The sequence below is a fragment of the Oncorhynchus keta genome, chromosome 24 (genome assembly GCF_023373465.1).
Source record: "Oncorhynchus keta strain PuntledgeMale-10-30-2019 chromosome 24, Oket_V2, whole genome shotgun sequence".
In the NCBI taxonomy this organism is placed as follows: domain Eukaryota; kingdom Metazoa; phylum Chordata; class Actinopteri; order Salmoniformes; family Salmonidae; genus Oncorhynchus; species Oncorhynchus keta.
Genome location: NC_068444.1, coordinates 27934637 through 27943615, shown reverse-complemented (window position 1 = coordinate 27943615; position 8979 = coordinate 27934637). Strand labels below are relative to the sequence as shown.

The following is an 8979-nucleotide window of genomic DNA, read 5'->3' as shown; positions in this document are numbered from 1 at the left end:
GGGAACTCGGAAACAAACGATCTCCCATTGGTAAAAATCGATCTGGGAATATCGGGCCTCTTTCTATTAATTCCGATTTTTCAACCTGAATATCACTGACGTCAATGTTTGACCTCGTATTTTTCCGAGTTCGGCGTTGATTTGAACGCTGCAATAACACTGCCTCGGACACATCTGGAGCAGCGCTGACGTCATTACGTAAAAGAGCCCTGTGAACCCATGCCCCGGATGTGATAGCGAGCCGTTGTTTGTTGCTGTAGACTCAGATTATCCATCATATTACATTTTAGTCATTTAAAATACACTCTTATCTAGAGCTATTTACAGTAGCGAGTGGATACATTGTACATTTCTCTGGTCCCACATGGGAATAAAACCCACAACCCTGGCGTGGCAAGCGCCATGCTCTACCAACTGAAACACGGGACCATATCGACCAGTTAATCGACTGGCTGCTCCAACAATGAAAATAAATGTCTTCAGAAATGGAAGGCAGTCTGGAGAAGGCAAGATCAGGTGGGACCCCTCGAGCCAATGAGAGGACAGATACGAGTGTGATAACAGGCACACATCATATATGAAGTGTTTTTTTCTCAAACTTGGCAGGATATCATGTGTCCTACTTATATCAGTACACTCATAACAACGTAAGCATTACCAAACGTATATTCGATCAAATAAGCCTCAAGTAGAAAACAAGACATTACTTTTTTTGTTAACTAAATTCGACATTCATTGATCTCCATACAACAACTCCTCCCTTGATCAGCGGGGAAAACGCCACCTGCTGGAGAAGACAGATTTTGGTCCCAGTTATCCGTCTCGCTTCGCTTCTTCCTCTCTGCCGCTGAACGTCACAAACCGTGAAAGATGCCTTTGCCCGTGCAAGTATTCAACTTTCAGGTAATCATTAATCTATTTTGATGCATGTTTACACAAAAACGGCATGCGGGTATGCACGTGGAGAAGGCTTTCCTCGCGCTTAACTGGGACGGTGGGTACTCCGATAAACACGCAAGCCTTGCATACATCGGGAGTAGCTTGGGCCGCTAGCAGTACTGGCAAGCTAACTAGCTAGGCTAACTTTAGTAAGTTCATATAGCTAACTCTACAGCATTATATTTCCATTCACTGTTATTCTATACCAACTGACTAATGTTAGAATGACAAAAAATGAGAAAGGTGCACCCCAGGAAACTGTTCGCTGGTCATTTATGGTTTCTTCAGGCACTTTGACAGTCATGCTAACTCGCTAGTTTTCTGTTATTGTAGTTAGTTGATTGACCTGTTATCCAGCTAGTAGTAGTTTAGCCATCCCTTTTTAATTTTGTTCAGTAACACATGTACATTGTGTCTCCAATGTAAGTATCCAGTGGGACATGAGCGATCTGTCTATTGTGGGAGTGTCGTGTATGTATGGCTATTTATTACCTTGGTAACCTGGTTGCAGACTGTCACTATTCCCCTCATTGTGCCACGCTGCTATGACACTTATCAACAGTATGTACAGATAACTGCCAAAATAAAGATAACGCTTGATAAAATCAGGGATACAAAGTATGGTTCCTGAGTTAATTAATCAATTAACATCTCATCATGTTTAGGGTCATGTATAAAAATTGCCGGTTATTTTGGCTATCATTGCAAGAAGAAGATATCTGTGACTTTGAAAGAGGGGGTCTCAAAAGAGCAAAGGGGGTTTAAAGTGTGTGTCAGTCACCTGATCTCAACCCAAATTTTTTTATTTTACCTTTATTTAACTAGGCCGTCATTGAAAAGTCTTATTTTCAATGACGGCCTAGGAACAGTGGGTTAACTGCCTTGTTCAGGGGCAGAACGACAGATTTTTATGTCAGCTCGGGGATTCGATCTTGCAACCTCTCGGTTACTACAAAACTCTAACCACTAGGCTACCTGCCGCCCAAATTTTAGGAGGTTCTGTAGCGGCACCTGAGACAGTTTTCCATCACCATCCACAAAACAACAAATTATGGAATTTTCGTGAAAGAATGGTGTCGCATCCCTCCAATAGAGTTCCAGACACTTGTAGCATTGAAGCTGTTCTGGTAGCTCGTGGTGGCCCAACACCCTATTAAGACACTTTATGTTGGTGTTTCTTCTATTTTGGCAGTTACCTGTATGTTCGCTCTTCTTCAGGGGGTTGTTGAGCCCATGCAGATAGATGCTGACCCACAGGAGGACCAGCAGAATGCACCAGATGTCAACTATGTGGTGGAAAACCCCACGCTGGTATGGTCTATCTATCCAGAATCCCCCCCTACTAGCATTGTAAAGGCGGGCTTGTTTCATGTAGATGGGACTCAAATACCACACAAATGACATTTCTACTGCTATTTAAATTTTAAACTGAAATCAAAGGAATCTGTAGAAGTGGAATACCCCACAAGACATGCCACTAGAGGTCTCTTCACAATACCCAAGTCCAGAACAGAATATGGTAGGTGCTACATAGAGCCATGACTACATGGAACTCTATTCACCATCAGGTAACTGATGCAAGCAGTATAATCAGATTTTAAAACAGATAAAAGTACACCTTATGGCACAGCAGGGACTGTGAAGAGACACACACAAACATGAGTATACTTATCATGTTGTATGGTGGTATCAAATCAGATTTGATTTGTCACATATACATGGTTAGCAGATGTTAATGCGAGTGTAGCGAAATGCTTGTGCTTCTAGTTCCGACAATGCAGTAATAACCAACAAGTAATCTAGCTAACAATTCCAAAACTACTACCTTATACACACAAGTGTAAAGGGATAAAGAATATGTACATAAAGATATATGAATGAGTGATGGTACAGAGCGGCATAGGCAAGATGCAGTAGATGGTATCGAGTACAGTATATACATATGAGATGAGTATGTAAACAAAGTGGCATAGTTTAAAGTGGCTAGTGATACATGTATTACATAAAGATGCAGTAGATGATATAGAGTACAGTATATACGTATACATATGAGATAAATAATGTAGGGTATGTAAACATTATATTAAGTAGCATTGTTTAAAGTGGCTAGTGATATATTTTACATAAATTCCCATTATTAAAGTGGCTGCTGTACATGTTGTATTGTAGATATGTAGTGGTGTTATAATGTTATGATGTACTGTTTTATGTGCAATGTAAGTGCGTTAATGGATCCTTAATAAATAGAAATGCAGACTATTGAGTGAAAAATCAACATGTTTTGGCTTTTTTACCACTGAAGTGTGTGTGTCTTTGTCTCCCTCTCTCTAGGACCTGGAGCAATATGCATCCAGCTACTGTGGTCTGATGCGTATTGAGAGGCTGCAGTTCATTGCAGAGCACTGTCCCCAGCTCCGCGCCGAGGCCCTGAAGATGGCCCTGTCTTTTGTCCACAGGACCTTCAATGTAGACGTGTACGAGGAGATCCACCGCAAGCTCACAGAGGCCACCAGGTAGGTGTATCACAGCCCACAGCCCCTCCAGCATAGCACAGAGAAGGTACAACAATGCACAGTGGTTACTACTAGTACATAGTATGTTATTTTTCATTGTTGGTTTGGAAAGTGCTTTTTGTTTTTGTTGAGTGTTTGATTGATTCGAGTGTGTGTGTATGTTCAGAGAGGTCCAGGGGGCTCCAGATGCTGCGGTGGAGGGCGGGGCAGTCGAACCCCCTCCTCTGGACACAGCATGGGCCGAGTCGACCAGGAAAAAGGCCCTGCTCAAACTGGAGAAATTGGACACTGACCTAAAGAACTACAAAGGCAACTCCATCAAAGAGAGCATCAGGTGGGTGGGAAACGCTACGGTTGTTAGCATCAAGTAGATAATAAACCGATTGGGTAATCCTCACCTCCAAGAGGATCGGCCTGAGCAATGTTCTGCGTCTGTTTGCAGATCTTGAAGTAATCACTGAGTAGTTTACTAGTAGTAGTAGCTTTTTAATGTAAGGTCATTTGGAATGGAATATTTATTTGTTGATCAGTGATTCTGCATAGTGCTTTGCTCAGGCTTAAGAGGGGGATCTGAATTTTTCTTTCCTGGCCTCTCTTCCTCTCTGGTACTGGCCTAAACGCTCTCTATAATAATTTATTTCGCCTCAGGAGGGGTCATGATGACCTTGGGGACCACTACTTGGACTGCGGTGACCTCAGCAACGCCCTTAAGTGCTACTCCAGAGCCCGAGACTACTGCACTAGTGCCAAGCATGTCATAAACATGTGTCTTAATGTCATCAAGGTATGTCATCATTTATCATAATGACAGTTAGTGGTCCTAGGTTTTTGGTCAATGCTCTTAATCCTGATGTAAAGTTTGGAGGGCAGAAGAGCTATATTCCTCTTTCGTTCTCTCTCAGCCTCACTTGTTCTCAGCCTCTTCCTTTCTCTGTGATGTGATTAACTTCAATGATGAGCACTAGAGGGCGGTATTGATATGTGTCCTACAGGCTTTCTTACTGAGTTTACTGTTTTCATCAGGTTAGCGTCTACCTCCAGAACTGGTCCCACGTCCTTAGTTATGTGAGCAAAGCTGAATCTACTCCAGAGATAGCAGAGGTAAGTCTTGGTTCCTCTGAGCCAGAGAGCATAAGTCCTCTACTGTCTTAAAAAAGACACAGACATGTCCATCTTTACTGAGGGAATATATTTATTTTTGTTTCAGCAAAGAGGGGAGAGAGATTGCCAGAGTCAGTCAGTCCTCACCAAATTAAAATGTGCTGCAGGTAATTCACTCACTCTTTGTTGTTCTAAAAAGAGATTTACAAACTGTAAGTGATTTCACCTGTTGTTCTCTAGAGGGTATACAACTCACTAACAGATGCCAATCTTCAACAGGTGCAGACACTCATGCTAATGTTTTGTTTCAATGAAATTGTATTTGTTTTAAACCCCCTTCTGCTTTGATTAGATTACAAAGTTCTCTTCCCACACGGTTCATTTGACCTCTAGTTCTTTCTCCTTGTTCCTCCACGTCTGTATATCTGTCACTCTCCCCCAGGCCTAGCTGAACTGGCCTCCAGAAAGTACAAACAAGCAGCCAAGTGCTTCCTGCTGGCCTCTTTCGACCACTGTGACTTCGCTGAGGTTAGTCAGTCTGCCTGCCTGTTCTTAGTACTTTAAAGGTGATGTCTGTGACTTCCCTGTGTTGTTCTGTGATAATTTGTATTGTTTATCAACAATTGGGAAGGCAACAACAACTAGGACAAGGGTACTTGGACAATTGTAAAGACGATTGCTGCTTGACAAATTCTAATATTTGTATTTTTTTGTTGGTGTTGTACCAACCTCCTGTATTGTGTGTCCAGCTCCTGTCCCCCAGCAATGTAGCTGTGTATGGAGGGATGTGTGCCCTCGCCACCTTCGACAGACAGGAGCTACAGAAGAACGTAATCTCAAGCAGGTGTGTGAGCACGCAATCGCCTGTGTATCTGCTGTATAAATGGTGTATGTTTTTCATGTAACTGACCGAGCTGTGTTACCATCCACAATACTCTATTCGTGTATTTTTATGTCCTCCCAGCTCCTTTAAATTATTCTTAGAGTTGGAGCCTCAGGTCCGTGACATCATCTTTAAGTTCTATGAGTCAAAGTACGCTTCCTGTCTCAAAATGCTGGATGAGATCAAGGTGAGATTGATCTAATTAATGATCTATGATTATCAATCGATCCAATGATTGCATTGATGTGAAAAACATAAAATGGGTAGCAAAATAATTTGAAAACGGGAATTCAACGAAGTAAGAACCAAGTAACATGATTTCTTAGCTATGATGTATTTTCCTAGTGCTGTATTTTCATTATGTTGATAACACATATTTCAAACCTGTCCTAAATGCAGACTGCCTTTCTTATTTCTCAGGATAACCTGTTGTTAGACATGTACCTGGCCCCCCACGTACTGACCCTCTACACACTGATCAGGAACAGAGCCCTTATACAGGTGAGACGGACAGGTGGGACTGGGGACAGGAACACTTTTCCTCCAGTACTCTCGTATAATACTGAACATCATGGACATCCAGAGTATTCTGTTGTTTTCCTTATATACTCACAACTACGGATGGGTTTGAATAGTCAATTAGTCAGTCAATGGCTCCCCCATAGTCGTAAAAAAATAAATAGGCAATCGTTGCGTCTGGGGGAAAGAATCGGATACAAAACATTTCTCTCTAACCACGTTTCCATCCACAGTTTTTATGCGAGTAAAGTCATAATGTAAATTTAAAATAAAAAAAAGTGCCCGTTTCGGTCCAATTTTTGAAAATGCTGACGTAATTTGTTGGTTCGACATGGTGGGGATCTTTTTGTGTCTGTAAAATTAATTATGTGAGAAATGGAGGTGTAAATGCCTCTGCGCACATATTGATATAATAACCATCATATCACCACCGTATGTGGATTCTAGAATATTCACATGAAAATCTGTCACTAATTGGATGGAAACCTGTCACTTCTAGCTCAGGCAGCAATCAATACTACATTTAGCTGAGGAGATGTGTCTGAATGACACTGACTCCTGGGGTCAAACATCTACAGGGGTTGCATTCCAAATGGCACCCTATTCCTTCTATAGCTCACTACTTCTGACCGTTAGCTGGACTAGCAGGTGAAGTATGGCACCTAAAATGGTTGTTCTGCTAATGTTATTTAATATGCCCTAAATTAGACATTGTTCTTCTGCTTGACCTCTTGGTCTCCTTTTTCTGTTTTACTGCAGTGGGATGATGGTTGGGATACTTGTTGGAGGGTGTGAGTTACACTGGTGTTATTTAGATTGTAAATAATAAATATGTAATCAAAATAGTTTGATTTGGGGATCATTAACATTCAGAGCAGGTTTTCTCTCCCCAGTATTAATGTGTGTGTGTGTGTGTTTGCTGTAATGTACACTTTTTTTTGTGTAGTGGTGTGGGCGAGGGTCATGCATGCGTGGGCGAGGGTCATGCATGCGTGTGCAGTACCTCAGTCTCTACTTTTCACTTGCATGTATGACTAAGATGTTAACGTGTGTGTGTGTGTGTGTGTGTTGCAGTACTTCAGCCCATACGTGTCTGCAGACATGACTAAGATGGCCCAGGCCTTCAACACCACAGTGCTAGCTCTGGAAGACGAACTCACCCAGCTCATACTGGAGGGCCTTATCAATGCACGCATAGACTCCCACAGCAAGGTAACACACACACACTCAAGAGTCAAGTCATATATACATCCCACCCCACATATACACCCCATCTCTCACTCACACTAGATGAGCTCCGATCACTCTTTCATTGTTTAACAGTTTATAATCTTATAATGCAGCATGGGATGTTGATTTGACAGTGACCCAAATGGTTTGCCACAGCGCTCTTATCCCCAGCCTCTCTCTCCTCCTCTCTTTGAGATGCCAAGCACATTTATGTACAAAGAGACTATGAAATACTCTCCCTCCTCATCCCAGATCCTGTATGCGCGGGACGTGGACCAGCGGAGCCACACATTTGAGAAGTCTATCCACATGGGCAAGGAGTTCCAGAGGCGAGCCAAAGCCATGATCTTGCGAGCTGCTGTGCTGCGTAACCAGATACACGTCAAGGTATCTCTGCACACAGGGTCTCCCTGGGGTTTTCAGGCTGCTCTCTCTACTCATCTATCTTGATCCCCCCTCTTTTTTTTTGCCTTTTACCTTTAGGATATGGATATCTCTCAGAACTGCTATTTCTTTCTTTATTTTGACATCCTTGCCTCAATCAGCCTCCCTATCAGTGCCGTCATCTAATCATCTCCTTTCTTTCTCTCTTTCCCTTTTCCCATATCCGCTTTGTCTTCCTTTCATTCTATCTCGTTGAACTCTGGTCCACCCATCTTTTCTACAGGCCGTCCTCCCCCTCTCCTCCTCATCTCTGTTTCTCTCAGCCATCCACTACTGCTCATTTCCACACATCATTGGCTCTGAAATAAAATACCTTAGATTCAGAGGAGGAATGTCTGTCGTCTGTCCCTCTCTCCCCAGTTTGTCATGATCTTACAGTACCAGAGAATAGTTGCAACACTTTTTATATTGTATGCTTGGTACGTTTTCCTTTTGATACATATACTGTATGTTCTTATGTCTGAAGACTGGTAAAGGTATCAGAATGCAGGATGAGAATTAGGTTTTCCCCCGTCTTTGCTTATAGAGGATGTCAACCACTCAACCTTATTTTTCTCTCCCCCTCTCCTCCCTTTTCTCTCCCTCTCTCTCCAGTCTCCTCCCAGGGAGGGCAGCCAAGGTGAACTCAACTCTGCCAACAGCCAATCGCGAATGAGCACCAACATGTGAACATTCCCATGAGACCTCTGTCTTACAGGAAGTTACCATGTCAGGGGGGGATCTGCCAGGGGGACCTATCACCCCCAAATCTGAGGATCCCCCTCCTCCTGCTGACTCAGTGCTGCATCTTTTGCCTGCAGAAAGAAAAATACTGAGACGTGAACTTCAATAGGCTGTGTCTTAAATGGTACCCCTATTTACTATATAGTGCACCACTTTTGACCAGGGCCTATAGAGCTCTGGTCAACTAGTGCACGATATAGAGAATAAGGGAGCCATTTTGGATGCACACAGGACTCTGGTCTTGTGGGAAATGAACAGTGGTAGTCTGTGGAGATACTTGATGAGCAACCTGAGTGTGTTAATGTTGTATTGGAGAGGCTGTGTGTGTGAGTGTTTAGAGTTGAGTGGCGCTCAGTCGCTTCACAGTACTGTCCTCTTTTTCCTAAGATGCACTTTTCTCTTTCTTTCTTTCTCATGATGATTGATGTGATGCATCCATTAAGAAATTAACAGAACACACACTTCAGAACCAATGTCCACAAGATCTGATTTTAAAATAAATGTGTATGATAATCGGAAGCTTGGTCAGGACTTTTGTCTTCTCACAATATACCTTTGTTTACCAGTTGCACAATAAGCCAATTTCCCACGCACCCTTAACATAGTTTATTTATGACCTCTAAAGAA

The 8979-nt window shown here is 42.6% G+C and overlaps 1 protein-coding gene across 3 annotated transcripts; it reads left to right on the top strand.

Annotated features, from left to right (window-relative positions):
• The first annotated feature begins 224 nt into the window (after positions 1 to 224).
• LOC118402902 (COP9 signalosome complex subunit 1) lies at positions 225 to 8871 on the top strand. 3 transcript variants are annotated; one of them, XM_052478043.1, is made up of 15 exons: positions 225 to 516; positions 770 to 903; positions 2158 to 2250; positions 3271 to 3452; positions 3619 to 3786; positions 4101 to 4236; positions 4476 to 4553; positions 4660 to 4720; positions 4996 to 5081; positions 5303 to 5397; positions 5518 to 5623; positions 5857 to 5937; positions 7030 to 7167; positions 7438 to 7572; positions 8224 to 8871. In XM_052478043.1, the coding sequence occupies exons 2-15, from the start codon at positions 871 to 873 to the stop codon at positions 8296 to 8298; spliced, it is 1467 nt and encodes a 488-aa protein (XP_052334003.1). In that variant the 5' UTR covers positions 225 to 516; positions 770 to 870; the 3' UTR covers positions 8299 to 8871. The 3 variants fall into 3 exon arrangements, with proteins under 3 accessions (XP_052334003.1, XP_052334002.1, XP_052334004.1); XM_052478042.1 differs by having other exon boundaries at positions 225 to 647; XM_052478044.1 differs by having other exon boundaries at positions 225 to 903; positions 2132 to 2250.
• The last annotated feature ends 108 nt before the right edge of the window (positions 8872 to 8979 follow it).

Coding starts and splice junctions, on each gene's coding strand:
- LOC118402902 (XM_052478043.1), top strand. CDS start 871: ATGCCTTTGCCCGTGCAAGTATTCAACTTTCAG. Junction 5,624..5,856: donor AAATGCTGGATGAGATCAAG/GTGAGATTGATC, acceptor CTTATTTCTCAG/GATAACCTGTTGTTAGACAT. Junction 7,168..7,437: donor GCATAGACTCCCACAGCAAG/GTAACACACACA, acceptor TCCTCATCCCAG/ATCCTGTATGCGCGGGACGT.